This window comes from Lepidothrix coronata, unplaced genomic scaffold (assembly GCF_001604755.1).
Source record: "Lepidothrix coronata isolate B3197 unplaced genomic scaffold, Lepidothrix_coronata-1.0 Scaffold73, whole genome shotgun sequence".
Taxonomy (NCBI): Eukaryota; Metazoa; Chordata; class Aves; order Passeriformes; family Pipridae; genus Lepidothrix; species Lepidothrix coronata.
In genome coordinates, this window is record NW_016690253.1 from 3194600 (window position 1) to 3213864 (window position 19265).

A 19265-nucleotide genomic window follows, 5' to 3' on the forward strand; every position below is an offset into this window, starting at 1 on the left:
TCTTCAGATCTTCCCCAGGAGGAGGCCACCAGGCCATTCTGCCCCATGGCATGGAGACAGTCTCAGTAAATCACCTTATTTTTCATCTCTGTGGCTGAAGGAAGGAGCTCAGCCTTTGCTGATCACACTGTTTCAGGCAACCACGGCACCCACCAGCACTTACAGCCGAGCCACTCTTGTCCAGGTGCATCCCCCTGCTTGCCAAAATGCCATCACCTTTCCCACCATCTTCCCTGCTCCCGTCTCCCTGGGGGAAAAAAAATAAAAGCAAAACACCAAAGCACAACCAAAAAGCCTCCTCCATCCCCTCTGCAAGCCAGCAGGGGTTAACGTTGTCAGCCATGACGTCAGGATCCCAATTTGTCCGGAGAGTCCCCCTCCCCAACCACAAACTCTCTCTCTCCTCCCCTCCTCTTGTGACTTTGCAATGAGCAGCAAAACTCCACAGGAGCTGCGGCAACAGCACTAGGGAGACATCCAGCCCTCCCTCGGAGAGCAGCACTTTCCACAGACAGGGATTTATTTATTTTCTACACATGCATATATGTATTTATTTATTTTCTGGGTTGCATTTGTTTTTCCTTTTTTCCTTTTTAACCCTTTCACAAAAACCTCTCGAGTGACGAGCCCGAGATTTCCCTAAAATAAAATAACGGCACGGTGGGGCTGGGCTGCTTCCCCTTCCCCCTCGGAAAATAAAAGAGGAAGGGGGAGCAAATAGGTAAAATCCAGAATAAAACCCTATCGCTAGAAAACTCACACGTCCTCCCTCACACACACACACACACACACACACACACACACACACACAGGCTCTTTCTCCTCCTCCTCCTCTCTGAAGGTGGGTAGCAGGAGCCATGCAACATCTGCAGAACCGGATGGCAAAAGAGCAGGAGGAAAAATAATCCAAGTGGAGTGCTCAGGGGACACTGAGTTGTTTTTTTTTTTCTTTTTCTTTTTTTTTTTTCCTTTTTTTTAATTATAATTTTTTTCTTCTTCTTCTTTTTCTTCTGCGTACCTGTGAGATTCGATTTCACATTTTGCTGAGCCCATTTTGGGGCATTTTATTTTGCTTTCTCTTGGGATTTTCTCCATTGCCAGAGGATGTCTCTTGTTGAGAGGATGCTGAAAGGAAGAAGAAACGAATTCTTTGACTGGCACTGAAGGAGGGGGGGGTATTTTTCCCCCACATTTTTTAGGGTTTTTCATTATACTTTTTCTCTAGGAAATCATTAACTGGGGGGGGGGTTGGTTTCTTTTTTCCCTCCCCCCCTTTTTTTGGAGGGGGATTTCAGAAGATCCATCTTTCTTTCCCCTCCCCTCCAAAGATTTTTTTTTTCATCCTTCGTCTTTGTGGAAATGTGGACATTTCAGGCAGACAGATTGAGTGGAATTGTCTCTGCTTTAGCAGCTCTTTGTCTCGCCTGCTGTGCGCAAAGGTAAGGATTGCGATCCCAGGCTGCAGGGACAGGGGGGCTGACACAGGATTTGTTTGTGGTGTTTGGGGTTTTCTCCATCGATCTGTATGTGGCAAAGGGGAGGGGGTTCTTTCCCCAAATTGCTTCCCCTGCTGCCCGCTATTGTTATTTCCCGGTCCGTGTCGTTTTAGGGGGAGGAGGAGGGATGCTCATACATGAGATGTGGAGCACGCTCTGCAGACGGAGCCCACCTCGCAGCCCACTTGTGTGTGTGCGTGCGTGTGTGTGTGTGTGTGTGTGTTCTCCCCTTCCCCGCTACTCAGCCTGGGGGGGAAATGGCAAACCGAAGCGTTTTCCCGGGGAACATGGTGTCTGTGGGAGCCGCAGGAGCGCCTGGCACCGCGCTCTGTGCAGCCGCGCCGGGCACAGCGCTCGCTGCCTCGGCCGTGCCTGTGCCCGCACACACGCAGCGCACACGCAGCCACACTCACAGCCGTGCCGTGCCACAGCCCCGGCTCTGCGGTGCTCCGGAGGCGATGCCCACGGCCGTGCCTCCGCGCAGATTTATGGCATGCAGCCCCGCGGTCTGTGGGTGCCGTCCCTCCCCATCCATCCCCGCGTGTGCGCCTTCATCCGCCCCCCTCCGGGTGCACACGCATGTGTGTCACTACCCAGGGCACGGCACGCTCTACCTGCTCTGCATGGCACCCTGAACGCTGGCACTGGATGCCCTGCGTGCCCCAGCCGCAGCTATTCCTGCCGCGTGCCCTGAGCGCCGCGAGTGCTGCAGGCAGCCGGAGGGGCAGGCACCCATCCAGCCTGGACGAGGTGCACAGAGCACACCTGTTTGCTCCCACACGGTGCTTATCCACCGCCTTCACACGCAGGAGTAGCGCTGCCTCCTCCTCCTCGCCCAGGCGAGCAGGGGGGTTTGTACCCCGCTGCCGACGCCGGGTGTGCACCGAGCCTGCCGAGGAGCTTGGGGAGGTGGTGCTGTGGCATTTCCTTGCCCAGCCGTGCACAGGGAGCAGCGCGTTCCCAACGCACACACGCAGGTCCCTGCACAGCCTTGCGGGGCCGAGGATGATGCCCAGATTTGGGTTCCCATAGTTATAAACACGCACATGCGCAGACGGACGCCCACCTTGCCCACACCATCCACGCGTGGTCCCGCTGTGTGGGACACACAGGCAGGCGTGCCCGGGGGCACAGTCCGAGGAAATGGGTGCAGAATGATGCCCACGGTGGCCCCCCTGTCTCTGCATGTGTGTTCAGACCTGCTCGTGATGTTCACCTGCAGCCTGCCCGTCTGGCCGCGCACGGCTCGGGGACAAAACACTCTCCCGTGTGCACAAGCCTTCGGCTACTCCCACACCCCCCAGCCAGCAGCACGGGGCGCATGTATGTAGATGCTTGGCTGCAAGTGTACGTGTATATATGCAAAGCACATGCCCACCCCCGCGGAATCAGGGACACGGCACTCCAGAATTCAGTTCACGGGCGGGATGTGCGCGCTCCCTGAGCGGATGCAGACCCACATTTGCCAGGAATAGCTCTGACATGCAGCTGCTCGCCCACAGCTGGGCAAACGCACGACTTGCCTCTTCAGCAGGAGGGATGTGGCTTTTTGGATCAAAAGGAACGCAGAGAGGAAAAAGACCTTGCCCTTAACCATGATGCCAGTTTATTCCCTCACTAGGCCAACCTGTAGCTGCTGAGGAGGAAAGACCCCCTGTATCCCCCTTTCCACTCTGCAGGGCCCCTGGCACATTGGTTACTGTCTCTGTCTCAGTTTCCCTGCCTATATTAAAGAGGTAACACTTCTTCCTGAGTTTATGTCCTGTAGGAAGCTATACAGAAGTGTTTAAATCCCCTGAGAAATACAGAATGTCCATATTATGAATATGGAAACCTATGAACATGGAAATCTATGTACCTGTAGGAACGGCTTCTAGACATGAACAAATGCTGGTGCACACTATCAGTAACCCACAGTGACAGTACATAAGCATGCTGCAAATCCCCACATACTGCAGGAAAATCCACAGGTGCAAGTGGACCTTGCAAGCCTAGACACAGTGTTGTGAAAATGCCCACCTGTGTGCAACTCTCTGGCTTTTTCACAGTGATTGAAGCAATGCAACGAAGAGCTGTACCACACTCAGGTCCATGCTCAGGAACAGAGCTCAGACACAGCACAAGTGCTCGATGGTTTGTCCATGCACCGGAGCTGGGCCTGGGAAGTGTGTGTGCTGTCTCACTTTTGCACATCCCTGTCCGGTTGAGAAATCCCTGCACACACACACTCCCAGACTGACTCCCCAGTGATCCTACATGCCTCCACCCACACCTCTGTGGAGAGCCTGGGCACCTGGGAACCCAGCCTCAGGCACCCACCAATGCCTGCTTCTGTGCTCCTGCATAAATTGTGTCCACAGCCCAGTGTCTCATCATATCCCAGTGGAGCAAGGTCTGCACCCACTGTCACCTCCAGTCACCTCCAGTCACTGACTGGGCTGTGGTCACACAGGTTTGTGCACATTCCTTAACTGCCCCCTGAGCTCCAGGGCTTTCATGTGTCTGCCTGTCTGTATGCACAGGCAGGGAGTCCCACACAGCGGGGACAGCACGTCTGTCTGTCTGTGTGTGCAGATACACAGACATGTCAAGCCAAACCCCCGTGCCCAGCGAGGCAGGGGGCTGGCTGGCAGAGGCAGTGCTCTGGTGCAGCTTTCCAGCCTGACTGGGATGGATGTGGGAGGCGGTGTTGACAGGGAGACATGCTGTTGTGGTGGGTGACTGCAAAGAGCAGCGGTTGTCACCGGCAGGGTCTCTATTCTCATGCAAAGCAGGGGACGAGGGTGGCACAGAGGCTGGGTATTCAGGCAGAAAACCTATTTACCCCGCAGCACTGAATAGGTTCAATATTTTTAGCATCCCCTGCTTTCTGGTTTCCCACCTTCGGTTTCGGTTTGGCTCTTGGGCTGATTTTAGAGAGAGCTCCTTTCCTGCTGTAAAGGCTGGATTGGTGTTAGGGAGGACAGCTGTCTCCCCCTGTGTGTAACTTAAAGGGTTGGGAGGGAAAGGATTGCTGCTCTGGCACACAGAGGGAAAGATGGACTCTCCCTCCCTGTCTCTGCCTCTTGATCTGCGTTGCTAAGAAGTCACGGTGATGCTGAGTGACAGAAATTCTTACATGCCAAAGATCAGCCGTATGTTGAGGCTGTATGAAAAAAAAGGAGTGTTGTTTTCTCCTTTACTTCAATAATATGAAAAACACCTACATGCAGTGAGAAGCAGAGGTTGCACTGGGGTGTGTGATGGTGCAGGGGGCCTGCTGGGGGGCACTTATGCAGTTGGGACATTGTATAGTGAGGACCTCAGGGCCAGACAAGTCTGTGCTGGGTAGTGTGAGACCAGGAGCAAGAACCCAGCATGGCCAGGGCTTGTGTGCAGGTTGGAGGCTGAGAGCTGTGCCAAGGACAGAAAACACAAGCGAGAAAGAAAACAGGGAGGCTCTGCCCGTGGCTGGGGTGTCTGTAGCACACAGGGGTGTGTTGGTGCCCTGGGGTGTGAAGGATGCTGCCTGGCCAGGAACCCTGCCCAAGCAGCCAGTGGCACACGGGGTGACAGAAACTCTCTTCTCTTGTCTTTCAGCCCATCCACTGGAAATATTTCTGTGGTGAAAGAGATTGTGGACAAACTGCTGAAGGGCTACGATGTCCGCCTCAGGCCTGACTTTGGAGGTATGGTGACACTGCTTGTGGGGGGCAGAGTGGGGGCTGTGGTGTGCCAGTGCTGCACACACCAACCTCCTGGAATGCTCCAACCCTCTCCTGTTTGCTTGCCCTCACGTCCTTCTTCCCTTCTCCCTCACATTTCTTTCTCACCTCCTGGTTTCCCTTCTCCTCTCACTGGCTCTTCTCCTTCCACCGTCACCCATTTCTGCACACAGGTGGGTTGGCCGTGGTGTGACCCTTCTGGGGATGTTTTTCTGGGATAGGTTCGCCCAGCTTTTCCTCCACTCCAAACTTTCCACCATCACAGACAAGTCATCCCTCCTCCACTTCTGTTCCCAATGCCAGATATTTTGGCTCTTTTCCCTGTGGAGGGTTGGGGTGGTTGCTGGCAGGGCTGTTGCATGGTCTGCAAGGCTGCCTCCTCAGCAACAATATGGGATAAAATATTCCCTGGGGAGCTGGTGACTATTCAGTAGAAGGTGCAAGGATCTGCAGTTCCTCTCTTGTGTCCTATGGTCAAAAAGGAGAATGGCAACTGCCTGGTAGGGACAAAACATGGAAAATCCTTGGGTACCGTTGCACCCCTGGGCACAGCTGAGGTCCAGCTGAGGTTCATTTCTTGGAGAGGAGCAGGCAGTGGAGAAGCACAGCTGACTGCACAGGGAGGGGGATTTTGAGGACTTCAGCCTGCCAAGATTGGCTGTTTTATGCCTTTTCTTGGCAACGTTATTTCCTCTTCCCGAGGAGGTGTGTGGGGCTGGGGATGTTCAGCCCGCAGGAGGACAGGTACAGATGGAGATGTCCCTCTCCTGCTGACTGATGGGAAACAGATTCATGCTTGTGTTCTCCAGGGGAAGAGAGGCCAAGGCCAATTATATGGTGATTCAAAGGAAGAGTTTTCTCCCCAAAGGCCTGATCCATAGTTCCTTGAAGGTGGGAGTGGAGGAGTATCTTCACTGATTTCATCAGGTTTTGAAGCCACCCCAGTGTGTTGCAGTTTCCCACGACTGCATGACAGAACCCGTCCCACCCTGAAACCTCTGGTGTCCTGCACCTCACCCAAACCTTCCCCCTCTCACTCACCACCCCTTACCCATATCAGAGACTGCCTTCCATCCCCACATACACCATCCCCACTGCCCTTGCCTCCCTATTCCATCCTGGGGTGGAACAGGGTCCTTCAGGTGGCAGCACTAGGTGCTGCTGGACACTGGCCTCAGGGAGGGCTGTGGGGTGGGGGAGATGCTCATCCCTCAGAGTGCTCAGAAGCATCTGGGAGGTCACCTCAGTGCAGTGGGGAGTCGCTTTGGAGGGGCCTGCAGCATCCTGCAAGGAAACAGGAGTTCCCCCGCTCCCCTCTCTCCTTTGGGATATGGATGGGTTTGATTTAAAAGCTCTGTCTGGGAAACATGAAATGTCCCTGTTACCTGACCGGCCCTGATCACAGAAATTGGTGCAGTCACATTTTATGAGGGGGAGAACTGCGGAGATGACACAAAACTGGAAGAAAACCATCTTTGTAAGGCGCAGAGATGATTGTGATACAGTAACACAGTAGGTGATCCGGCTCCGCAGAGGCACAGAGCAGAGGGGGCGCAGGGGCAGCCGTGGGGCTGGAGGTCCAGCAGCCCAGGCTCATTTCAGATCCTGTCTACCCCGACTGCCAGGTCCCCAGGGCATCCAGCTGCCCCCCAGGACATGGACCAGCCCCTCCTCCAGCCCGGGCAGGGCAGGGCAGGGCTGGGAGCCGGCGGTTCTGCTGGCCCTGCTGGATCCGTGCGGTGCTCAGGCTGGGCTGGGCAGGCACCGCGTCCTTCCGGGCTACAAAACGGATGGGTTTGGGCAACTGCCGTGTTTTATTTGATTTTACCCTGAATTCCCCAAGTACAAATTGCATTTCCCCTCACTCAAGCAAAGAAATAGAAATATGACAATAACCCTCTTTCCTGTCATCACCTCACTGCTGCCCTTCACCCTTTCTTGTCCTTCCCTTTGCTCGTGAGTGCAAAGTCCTGGTGGGGAGCACCAGTGGCTGTGCCTTTGGTGCTGGGTGTGCAGGAATGCTCAGACTGTCAGCATGTCTGGTCCCCCTCCCCCTGAGGACAAGCTTATCTGGACAAAATTGCTCCTGCAGCATTTATAGCTGGGCTGGGACGTGAGCCTGGAAGCTGGAGATCATTGGCATTACCAGTCCAGGGGAAAGGAGTGCATGTTACCTTGTACCACTGCTGTCTCCAGAGCTCACCAGTTCCCTGAGATTTTGCACCAAACCCACTGCTAGGAGAAATCCTGTGGGATCACACCAGGATGTGTCTAACTCTGTGTGGCTTCCAGTTCATCCACGGTCCTACTGTGGAGAGGGTGGAATTGCCCCCAGTAAGTTGTATGCAGCTGGAATAGCGATGGGACCTAAAGGAACAGCATGAATCTGAGTCAGGGCAGGGTTAGGTTGGATATTAAGGAAAAGTTTTTCCCCCAGAGGGTGGTTGGGCACTGAACAGGCTTCCCAGGGCAGTGGGCACAGCACCAAGGCTGCCAGAGCTCAAGGAGTGTTTGGACAACACTCTCAGGCCCATGGTGGGATTCTTGGGTTGTCCTGTGTGGGGCCAGGAGTTGATCTCAATGATCCTTGTGGGTCCCTTCCAACTCAGGATATTCTGTGATTCCATGGAAAAGGCATACCCTGGGTAAAACCCTGGAACCTGTGTATTTATGCAGCCTTGCTACCTCTCAGGGACGTGTGGAACTGGGCTGAACTCCAGTTCCACTGTGAGGACCGGGCTGTTCTCCAGGACATTGCCCTGCAGCCCACCTTGTGCTCCACCTGGACTGTCCTGCTACCCCTCCTCTCCCTTCCAGCTGGGCAAAATGGGTGTAAGCCATCCCTGCTGGGGGAGATGATCCCTCCACCTGCTTGTGTTCTTCTCCTGGGAAAACCCGTGAAGGTGAGCTGGGAATGGCCAAGACAGCACCTCAGAGGGGTGGCAGGTCCTGCTTGGAGCCACATGCCCTGGAGGAATGTCATGGAGCTGTCTCAGGGCTGGCCCAGCAGTGACAGGGGACTGGACAGGCAGCTGCCTGTGGGAGCGGACAGGTCTAGGGCAAAGCATCTGCCACTCAGCTGCCCGTGAGCCAGGCTAAGCTGCTCCAGAGAGCACCTCTACCAGCCAGAGCCTTCGGCCCTCTGCGGCTCAAGGATGAGGGCACTGGGGGCAGGAAGGTCAGAGCAGCCAGTGCTGGGCACCCCAGAGTTGTGGGCACAGAAAAGTCCTTCCCAGGCAGATTCCCACTGGAGAAATGCAATAAACCAGGCTGCCCTCCCTTCCTCCCTTCTCCGCTCTTTCCCTGCTTGCTTTCCCCGTGTTCTCCTCCTCCAGCAGCGTTGTTTCCTTCTTGCCATCCTCCCCCCACATCAGTGCCCAGTGGCAATCACCCTGCACTGTCCCCATCCGCTCAGCCCTGTGGGCAGGGTGCCACCTCCACACCCTGGGGTGCCTCCTCTACACAGCCGTGGTTGCTGCCCGTAGAGCAGGAGGGACCTTTGGATGTGAAGGCACTGGAAGAGCCTGTTCCCATGTACCATTTGCACTCCTTGCACCTCAAGGGTGAGCCTGCACCTCACAGCCTGTCTAAAAGAGCTGCTGCTCCCATGGCACAGCAGCCCCAAGGCTGTCAGCCTCGTGCCAGCACCCCCACCCTTCCAGGGATGAGGTGCTTCCACAGCTCCAAATGCATCTCACGGCTCCCCAGTCCTCTTTTTTTGAGAGAGAAAGAGAACTCCGACTAATGCCAAAAGGAGGACAGGCCTGCTGGGGATTGCAGTTCACTTTTTAATTTTGAGATGCCTCGTTAGCTCTGGGCCGAGCTGAGTGGCTGAGAAGCATCAGCCACTCGCTCCCCTCCCTCTCCCCCACCCCCTTGGAAACCCATTAGGCCCAGGAGCAGGTCGGCTCTCAGGGGCAGTGGCATGGCAATGAGGGCTCTGTGCTCACCTGGGGAGCTGGGCTGAACAGGGGGGACACAAAGGGGGAAAGCTGATGGAAAAATCTGGGAGCAACTCCTCTGGAAAGCCATCCTGGCTCGGTGTAGGCAGCCCGAGGGTGAGGTGGAGGGGCTGGTGTTGAAGGGTCTCCAGGTACATCAGCCCTTGGGGAATAGGTGATAAACCTTCCATCCTGGGCAGCCCTGGGCAAACCCCACCCCTCCTATGCCTCAGCCACAGTTCCCAAGCCCTAGAGCAGCACATCGTGTTGGAGAGATGTGGGACAGTGTCAGGGTGGGACATGTAGGGATCACAGAGCCCAGTTTTCATGGGCTGAGCACGGAGATGGCCTGGGACTGAAAGGGCAAAGCAGGTCTAAGGGGTCTGGCCAGGGTGGTGATAGGGATCTGGAACTCCTTTGATGAGGGATTTGCAGGACAGGAGCAAGATCAAGCCAGGGCTCCAAGAGGGAAGTCTCAGTCCTGGTACTGCAAGATCAGCAACAATGCAGACCAAATGGTCTTTGGAACAGGACAATGTATCTCACAGGGAGATCAAATCACAGGTGGGTGCCATCCAGCTGGCCCTGGCTTGAGGTATGGACAGTATAGGGGCAATTTCTACAGCGCAATAATTACACCACAAGACAAGCAGGATGCTCACGATTTAGGACTGGATGAGCAGGGAATGCTGCAGATAATGTCTGGGAAGCACTGCAGGGCCGTGGGTAGGGGAGAGAGGGAGCTTTCAGAGCAGCACACTGGTTCTTGTAAGTGCTCTTAGGCACTCACTTTGAGAAGCATTAGTTCCATAGGAGAAAAAAAAAAGGAAAAAGAAAGCAAAAGAAGACCATATTGCCCCAGGGTAGAGAAGGCAATGAAGGAATGGCAGGAAGATCCCAAATCAGCTCAGTGACTCAGCTGCTCTCTGTTGGTGCAACATTTCCAGCCCAAAACTTTTCAAGAGTTCCAAGCAGATGGCCCTTTATGGTTCTCCAGCATCATTTGCAGACCTTGGTATCCAAAAGCAAGGTGAGGGCATTCTCTACTCCTTGCTGCCAGCCCACCTAGAGTGCAGGATTCCTAATGTTTGCCCTGGGTGGCACACACAGTGCCTGAAAATGCCTGGTGAAAAACAGGATGACCAGAAAGCCCTTGGGATTGCACAGTAAACCCTGTGTTTTCATGCCTGTGGATCCAGCAGCTTTCCCTGCCCCATTTTTAATTCAAACTTCCCTAATTAGTGTTTAAGGGGTCTTGGATTGAAAAGAGCCTGTGTCCTGCTCCTCACCTGCTCTGTGGCAAGGACCTGTCTTCCCAGCTCTCGTCACCCTTTCTTAGTCCCACCACTCTCCCTGGCCATTCCAACCCCTCCTTAGCTGCAATATCCTGGCCTTCCTCCTTTCTGTCCCCTGCCCCTCCTGCTCTCAGCTCCTCTCTGCTCCATCACACCTCCACCCTCTTGGGGTGCCCAGCCTGCCCCCACATCCTGTGTGTTCCCCAGCATCTCTCCTTCAAAGGCCACCCCAAATTCAGTGGACCTGGGGATGAAATCCTCAGTCTTTCCCTGTGTAACAGCATCACTTGAAAGCCAGAACTGTAAAAATAAATGATTGCTGATGCATAAAGTGTTGCAGTGAAGCATCATCAGTAGTTTAGGGCTCCAGAGCTGGAGGGGCTGGCAGGCTGGTACGGATGCAGCAGGACACAGGGGGGCCCAAAACCTGGCCCACCAGCCCTGTGTGCCCGGGAAACAGCTGGTCTTTATGGCCCTGGACTGGCAGGAATGGGAATTTGGTTTCTTACCTAGCCAAGGCTGGTGGTATTGCACGTTGTCGAGGCTTCCCGAAAATGTCCCTGTTTTCCACTGCGTGTAAGGCTGTGTTTTTTCCATGCAGCTACCTTGCCTAGATTTTTGATGGGGAGGGGGGGGAATTTTAGGAAAAATGATTCAGAAATTCCTGAGACCAAGCCAAGGCATGTACATGATGGGGTGGGGTGTTTTTTTCTCTCCCAAAATGCTGGGGGATGAATCTGGGAGCACCCACGGCAGGGCTGGCCCATGTGCAGTAGCAGTGGGGCACCCAGGGCCACCAGCAACCTGGCTGCCACAAGGGCTGTGGCCCTGCTGCCTCTGGTGCCAAGGCAGCATCCCAGAGCAGTGATGCTGCTGCAGGAGGACCAGGGTGTGGGGCTGGAAGAGGGCAGTGGGTGCAGGTCCTGGGCTGCCTGTCCTGGGAACCACAGGAGCTGCAAACCTGCCTTTCTAGGGTTTAGTTCCCAGCCCTCCAGCTCTCTTCCCCTCCTCTTCTGTGGCAAAAGTGTTTAAATCTCAGAGCAGCCAGATTCAATTTTCCCTTTGCTTCTGAGATGCCTTGAGCCAACTCTTTTGGGGCAGGGAATTGAGACTTAGCAGGAAAGCTCTCATCCCACCAGGGATGGCTCTTTCCCTGCCTGCAGGAGGAATTGCCCAGAACTGGACACAGTTAACCTGAAATGCTGCACTTCACAGGGCCTGACTCCAGTGGGAAATATCACCCTTCCACCCTTATGCCATGGCTGGGCAGAAGAGCAGTTCTGGATTTGAAAGCAGAGGGGCAATTATGGATGAGGCTGGGGAAATGAATTAATTGAGGAAGGAGAGGCACGAGCTTTCTGGAAAGTCTGTAAACCCCAGTGTCACTCAAGGCCAAAGAAAAGGTGGATATGCCACCAGGGCTGCCAGTAGTCCCATTTTACTTCCTAAAAAAAAGAGTATTAAGAAAAGGACGTTCTTGGTCAGTCAAACTGGCTGCAGCTGTGCAGCCCTCACTTCCTCCCCAATTTATGTGACTCCTGGCTCTGGACCATGGGTCACATCCTCTCTAGGGCTAATCCAGAAGGAAGATGACAACCTCCTGCTGTTGTGTCTTACTTCATTAACTGAAGTGGCAGGAAATGAAAGGATCCAGTCCTTCTTGGGACATATGTGGATGTTAACACATTGCCACATGATGGAATTTCTATTTTTTTCACTTTGCTCTTTTTATAGGAAATCCATGCTGTGAAAGGGACTTTGAGGCTGTAAAGTCAGACACGCAGGACTTCATAAAAGCCAGAATTAGGGTTTCTCCACAGATCTATATTTGGTCCCCTTGTGAGGGTTCATCAGGAGGCAAGGTCTGAGAGTCACTTCCACTTTAGCACCCTTACAGAGCACAGCAGAGATGCCATTTACACAAGGAGCTGACCTTCCCCATTCCCTTCATTCCAGAAGGGGACAGGCTGGGACCATGGCAGAGGGGACCACGGTCACAGCAGGTGACTGGAGCAGGTTGAGCCAGACTGGAGTGAGGTGCTTGTCTGATGCAAAGCCTGGGACTGAGCAGTCAAAGACCATCTTGGACTTGTGCTTTCTTGACTGCTCTGTTTTCAGACCTGCTCACAGCACAGAATCAGTTGTTTTTATAACTGTTTCAAGCACACCAGTACAGCGTGGACATGTTCACACCTCCCCTCCAAGAAGGCAAAGGTTCCCCCTGCTGAGGGGTGCCCAGTCCAAATGTGATTTTCCGGGATATTGAGCAGCACTGTAGCCAGACACTGCCTGTTTGGAGCACAGCTCCTATTGATTTCAGCCACAGCTGTGAGTGTTCAGCCCCAGTGCCCCAGGAGAGAGGCACAGAGAGTTCATGGGAATCTGTGAGGTTTAGGTGGCTTGCACAGGAACCCCTGTACACATCCAGTCCTGGAGAACAGAGCTCAGCCACAGAAACACCTTTCCTTTCCTGGAGGCTTCCCCCTCACTCACTGCATGGCTACTCTGCACCATCCTCAGAGCAAATCCATCCTCTGTCAAAGAAGGAAAAGGAATGAACAAGGATACAGTGGGCTGTTTCATTAGGAACTGGCTCTGTAACATCCATTCAGCACTGGGCATCCTTCCACCTAACTTTCAACCATTTTGTTTTCTCATGAATTTTTTTTTTTTTTAGTGCAATAATATTCTAGAATATCAGACCTTCCTCCAGTGTGACAGAGCTTGTGAACTTCTTGCTGCATGTTGAACATACTTGTGCATTCATGTGTGGCCCCACTTATTATCCTCCTTCAGAGACAGGAATCTCTGGCCCAGAGCAGCGGAGGGAGTTTTTGGGTGGTGTTTTGAAGACAGCAATGGAAATGAGTTCCCCTGAGTCTCAGCCCGGAGCCAAACTGGTCTTGGGTTTCTGAGCAACCCATGTGCCTGCCCCAGAGCTGTGCCTGGCAGTACCAAGCATTGTTTTTGGGGTTTGGTATCCAGTGGAGAACATGAAGTTTTGCTGTCGTCCATTACACAGCACCCTGTCACTGGAACGGGAGGAGACGTTGATTCTCGTGCTCCTGCCAAAGCCTGTGTCACATAATTGCATCTGGTTGCCCTTCTCCTTCCTCTTCACCCTTGGCTGGTGCAGTCTCTCCCTGCAGCTCTGCTCAGGCCCTGACACAGCTGCTTTCCAGCACTGCTGGAGCTGGTCCTTGGCAGTGCACTGTGGCCAGCAAAGGGCTCTCAGATATCCCTCTTAAAAGAAAGATGCCATCATTTTAACAAAGCATTTATTCCATTAATTTTGCCTCTACTCTTAGTCGTAGATTTTTTACAACAAAATGCAATGCATTTGAGTTACTGATTGGTAGAATAATTCCAATACCTCTTAATTAATTAACTGCCTGAAAGCAGATGGTTGTTTATGGCGAGTCTGGAGGATGTTTACTACCTCACCTGGACCCATCTTCTTCCTTGACTAACATCTACATAACACTCACCATTTCTGAGATTATTCCTGCTGGCAAAGTTGCCTTCAAGGGACTGTCACTGAAAGCAAAATAGAAAAAGAGTGTAAAATCCATCAGTAGAAGTCCTTTTGATTACTCAAAATACGTTCCCACAGCCCTAGAGCTGTTCATCAGAGCAGCTTTACACACCTGCATTGTTCATTTCCTAAGACTCCCAATATCCCAGTAAGGCAGAAAAATATTTTCAACCCATATAAGACAAAATACAAAAGCCAAGGAATATGCTGCAGTTTTACTGCGATGTGAAGGAGTCTCTCTGTGTTCACGTCACTTTTCTTACCTAAATCTGATTCAAAGAAAAAAATTTGGAGGCTACTACTGTGTCAGGCTGAAGGGATGTAAGATGGTTTCTTTGGTCCTGCAAGATCCATTCTTGCAGAGAGCCCTTGGTGGAGGTTTTTAAGTGTCTCTTTATATCTTGATGCTTCATGCACTTGTTAAAGCATTCCTAGAAACATGGGCAAGACAAATGATCTGCTTAATGATGGCAGAAGGTTCATTAAAGGAATTGACACCACATATGTGAGAAAGAGAAATGTTGGACGGTGGAGCTCCATAGCATGAGCAGATTGGTCAGAAAAACAGGTATTCTGAGGATCCAGTGATGGATACTGTTCCCACTAAATGGAAGGAAGCAGAGCTCTTCTCAGCCAGCCCTTCCTCCCAGGATGTGGGAGCGCTGCTGTTTGCTTTGAGCAGGGTATGAATTCCAGGCTGGTTTGGGAAACACTGATCACACAGTTCCTATAGACTGTTTTTCTGGTTTTGGCATTTATCCTTGGTTCTGTGTCAGAGCTAAAAACTCTTTTTCTTCTCCGATATTTCCCCCCCTCCCCTCCCTGTTCTTTGCAGTCCTGCAGGAATTGTGCTGTTAAGTAACTGTGTGCTTATAGATGTCCCTGCCTGTGACAGGGTCAAGCCTCAGCCAAACCTACCGTGTCCAGAATTTCCCTCCCCAGACCTCAGGACCTCTTAGTTCAAGTCTGGGATGGCTCCGAGTACAGTTTTAGTTAGAAAAGAGCCTCTGTAAAATTACATCTTGTTGTTCCATATTTATTCTCCCTCAGTGGTTTCCATGTCAAACTTGCTCAGTTTACCAGTCAAAACAAGATATTTCTACCTGCCAGCTCTGCCAGCTCAGCCTGGGCTCTGGAAATCAAGCTGTGCTCTCTCTGCTCTGGACATCATCTCTAGCCAAAAAGGGTTCTCAAATCAGGGCTGAGCTGGAGGTGAGGTTGATTATGCACGAATATAATTTGTTCTCGAGTGGTGTTATGGGCTCTGTGTGACAGAGAGCAGCAAGGCTCCTGTGCTCTACAAATATTGACTAACAAATCTTCCCCACCACCTGGGGGATGACGGGCCACCACTGGGTCCCTGTCACACCTCAGGGACACCAAGAGGGGGCAGCTTGTTGGGGATGAGAGTGAAAACCCACGGCAGCACAAGGAATGGCACTGGGCAGTTCTGCCTCATGTTACTCTCTTTATTTGTGACAACAGACCTAAGCACCTTCAGCACTCTGGCCCGTTGTTTGGTCAGCAAACCAAGCAAACCAAGACCCTTCCTTTGACTGTGGTGCCCTGTGAAATCCCACAGGGAAAAGGCAGATGAGCCCACTCCTTGCTGCAGAGAAATGCAGGGGTATAGCCATAGGAAAGGCTCTTAATTAATGGGCATTGATTTTGTTCACAAGCAGTTCCCCTTCTGGTGGATGGAGCAGGAAGGCATTCCTCCATGTCCTTCCCAAAAAACCTGAAATTTTGTAAATTTGATCGTTGGCTGAATATTTTTTTTTAAATGGTATGTGGCAGATAATATATTCACTGTGTATGAATGTGCCATGGAATAGAAAAACGGGAAGGTGTCCTGGTTATTGCACTACCTTCAGCTTTCACTCCTGTGCTTTTGTAGTGAATCCCACCAGGGTCTGTCAGCACGAAGGGACACCCAGAGCCTTCCCTGTCCCCATGTAAGACTCAGCTCTCTGAGCCCACAGAGTCATTTCAGCCACTAAAAGCCACGGGAGGCTTTTCTCTGTGACACAGCCCAAGAGCAATGGAGAAAACAGTGTGACTGACTTGGTTCCTGTGACACTTCATCACCCTGTGCTTGCATTTGGGACCAAGGCTCAGCAGGCAGCTGGGATGTGAGCCCAGGAAAGCCTAATCTCCTGCCCCCCGGAGAAGGGTCTCATCCTGCTAGGAAATTTTTGGAACTGAGGGAGAGGGTAGGCTATGGGCTGAATTCTTCTTCTTATCCTCCTTTCACAGCAAAAATAGAACATTCATCACAAGTTCCCCTACATGTTTTTCTTCCCTATTGCACACTAGCAACTTGCTAGTTTTTGAAGCTACAGAAAAAAAGAAAAAATTGGTGAGTACTCAATAATGTGTGATTATTTGGTTGATGAATCGCTGGAGATAAATATATATGTAAAAGCTCTGCAAGATCCACTGACCCCTGCATCCTGAGTGAAATCAATTGTTTTGGTGAACAAATGGCACTTAGTTTTATGTCTTAATGAAGGGGTTCTCGGGTAAAATGCAACCCCAGCTTTTGTCCTGCTGAGTTTCCAGGACATTTTTGCGAATCAGTCCTCACTGAAATAGTGGATGGGATTGACCAGCGCACGGGTCAATCCCTCAGAAGTGAACAACTTAGAAACTTGAATTCTTTTTCCCACTAAACTCTTGCAATTCTCAGTCATCACTGAATTTTGTAAGATTTTTGCTTTCTTCAGACTGTGGAGAAAAGGGCAGAACGACCTGAACAAATCAGGTCCAAGAGCCTCAAAAACTAAGGGATGAAAATTTATAATCCCATGTTTAACATTTGGAAAAGGGGAGGCTTATCTGTGTGTGTGCTTTGCTTCTCAGGATTCCTAGTGCAGACTCATGATTTCCATGTGGATGTCATGATGTTTTCAGGCCTGACTCACTCCATTTTCTCATTCCTCGCACTGTAAATTGTCCTGACTGCCACTGAGCATGAGCCTTGGGCACTGGGCAGCCCCAAAACTCTGCCTCTGAGCTGAGCCCAAGAGCCACGTGCCCTTCATGGGGTAAGGAGAGGACTGAGCGTGTGGTTATGGGGAGGTGATGATGGGAGGCACCAACAAAAGCCCTAATGGAAGGCTTTATTGGGAAGGATAAAGTGGACACTTGGAAAAAAATCCCTGTATCTCCAGAAAGGACTTGACAGAAGTAACAAGAACAGAGTGACCTTCTCTCCCTTGGAGAGCCTGGCCACTGGCTTTGCACTGTGCTGGGGGATGAAGCACCATGTCCAGCACACTCAGAAAATCCTCCCATGGAGGTGTGGCCACAGCAGGGCTGTCCCCTGCTGCTCCCTGCTGGCCCAGCCCTGATTTCAATATTTGTGCAAGTTTAGCACATCCCAACCTGGCCATCTTGTCTCTTTTGTTTTTTTTCCTCATGCTGGGCATGACCAACTGGATTCAATCCAGGAGTTACACGCTGTGGTATCCTTTAAAGACAAGAGTCTGTAAACAGTGATGAGGAGGTGTGACTAATTCATAAAAAATTGAAAAAAGGGGGGGGGGAAGAGAAAACACCTTGTTGTTGTCACTTTGATTAAAATGACAAGTCCAGATATTTTGCTGTTGTTGCAAACACTTCCAAGACAGAGTAATGGATTTGATATGAACAGAGGAGCCTGTGTTAACCCATTCAAATTAATTTGGTTCAGCTCATTTTCAGCTGAAGAGATTAGATAGCTCAGGATTTGGGAGAGTGTTTTCCCAGACAGGTCACACACTGTAGCACAGGCCAGGTCTGCAGTTGTTTGGGGGGTGATATTTCCAGTGCACATAAGGGAGAGACTCCCTCACGTAGCAAATGTTTATTGATCAGGTGCATGAAAAGCCCAGCACTGAGAAGCTGGGTCAGGACTTTTGTGCCTCTGGTGGGCAGGTGAGAAGTGAGACAAACCCTTGGGCAACAGGGGAGGAATTTCCACAGCTGCCAGCTGGTGTGCAGGGAAAATTGCTAAATGAGCTCAGCTGTGGGACACTCTGACAGCCCCACCTGAGGTGGGTGGGTGCTGTGGGATGAGGTGGGAGGGATGTCTCCTATATAGCAGCCCAACCCTTGCTTTTGGGGCTTGTTTGCCTGTGAGGAGGAGGATGGTGATGTGGTTTTTCAGGTAGGTTGCTGCTCCTCCTGCCTCCTGAGCTGCTGCAAGGGATGTTGGGGTGCTGGGGGTTTTGCAGCACTAGGGGTTGAGCCCTGATGCAGCTTAAAAATCCGTGTGTGTTTGTGGATGTTGTAGCGCCAGAACCTCTATGGGAACTGAGCATTCTGCATTGTAAAGAGTGTTTTCCGGGCTGTGGTGAGTCCTGGGAGCTGGAGGTGGGGCAGGAGGGGGCAGCTGCCTGCACAAAGGAGTGTGGTGAGTGTGCTCTGGTAGGAAGCTGTAGGTCCGCGGTTAAATACCCTTTGCGTGTTTACCCTGGGGATTCAAAATACTTTGTATCTGTGTGCAGTCCTTCCTGAAGGCTGGGAAATGAAGGAAAGGCAGTGTGCCAAAGGCATCTGAGGCTGCCCCAGCTGGAGGAGGGTGGCAGCTCCGGGAGTGCAGACCAGTGCCCTGGCTGGCTGTGGGAGATGGACCAAAGGTGAGCTCTGAGAAAATGCAAAAGGACTGGACTACTCCTGAGTGCAGCCCAGCTCCCCAGGCAGGCAGAACTGTGCCCCCCAGCTGCAGGGCCCATGGGGAGATGCAGTTGCCTGCCAGGATCCTGGCAGAGGTAGGAGGGAAGTCTTCTCAGGTGGAGAAACGTGGGGGTGGCTGCTCAGCGTGGGTCTGATGCTTCACGTTGCTGCTGGGGAGGAGATGCCTGGCTTGTGCTGGTTTATGATATGCACTTGCTCAGGAAGCCTTGTCGCCCTCCTGCTGTTGCTGTTGGTGGAGAGTAAGAGCTGAGGGGATCTGGGATGCTCAGTGTCTCTGCTTTCCCAGGATTAGTTCAGTGTAAAGGCAGGGAAATGTAAGGTTTCACAGTGTTGGCTCTTCAGAGAGGGATATAAAAGCAAAACACCAAGTGTGTGCCCTGCAGACTGCAAAACAACAGAGCTGGTCCATGGGGGTGCCCTGGGGGCCATGGGGAGGGAGGGGTGTCCCTGGAAAGGGAAGGCAGGTGCCAGTACTGGCTTTGGCAGCACCAGGAGGTCAGAGCGCTGCTTTCCTCTGCTGAGGGTCAGGCCTGGATCTGCCTTCTTTGCTCCAGCGAAGATTCCAATGGCTGTGGCAGCCCTGCAGAGCCAGCTCTATCTGCATGACCTGGGTG

The 19265-nt window shown here is 52.2% G+C and overlaps 1 protein-coding gene across 2 annotated transcripts in view; it reads left to right on the top strand.

The window, feature by feature from the left end:
• Positions 1 to 1143: 1143 nt before the first annotated feature.
• Positions 1144 to 19265, top strand: part of GABRQ (gamma-aminobutyric acid type A receptor theta subunit) — a 71027-nt gene continuing 52905 nt past the window's right edge. For both annotated transcript variants that reach the window (XM_017819307.1, XM_017819308.1), the window contains exons 1-2: positions 1144 to 1439; positions 5076 to 5164. In XM_017819307.1, the coding sequence (XP_017674796.1) occupies positions 1360 to 1439; positions 5076 to 5164 (169 nt within the window). In that variant the 5' untranslated portion in view covers positions 1144 to 1359. The remainder of the gene's footprint in view (positions 1440 to 5075; positions 5165 to 19265) is intronic.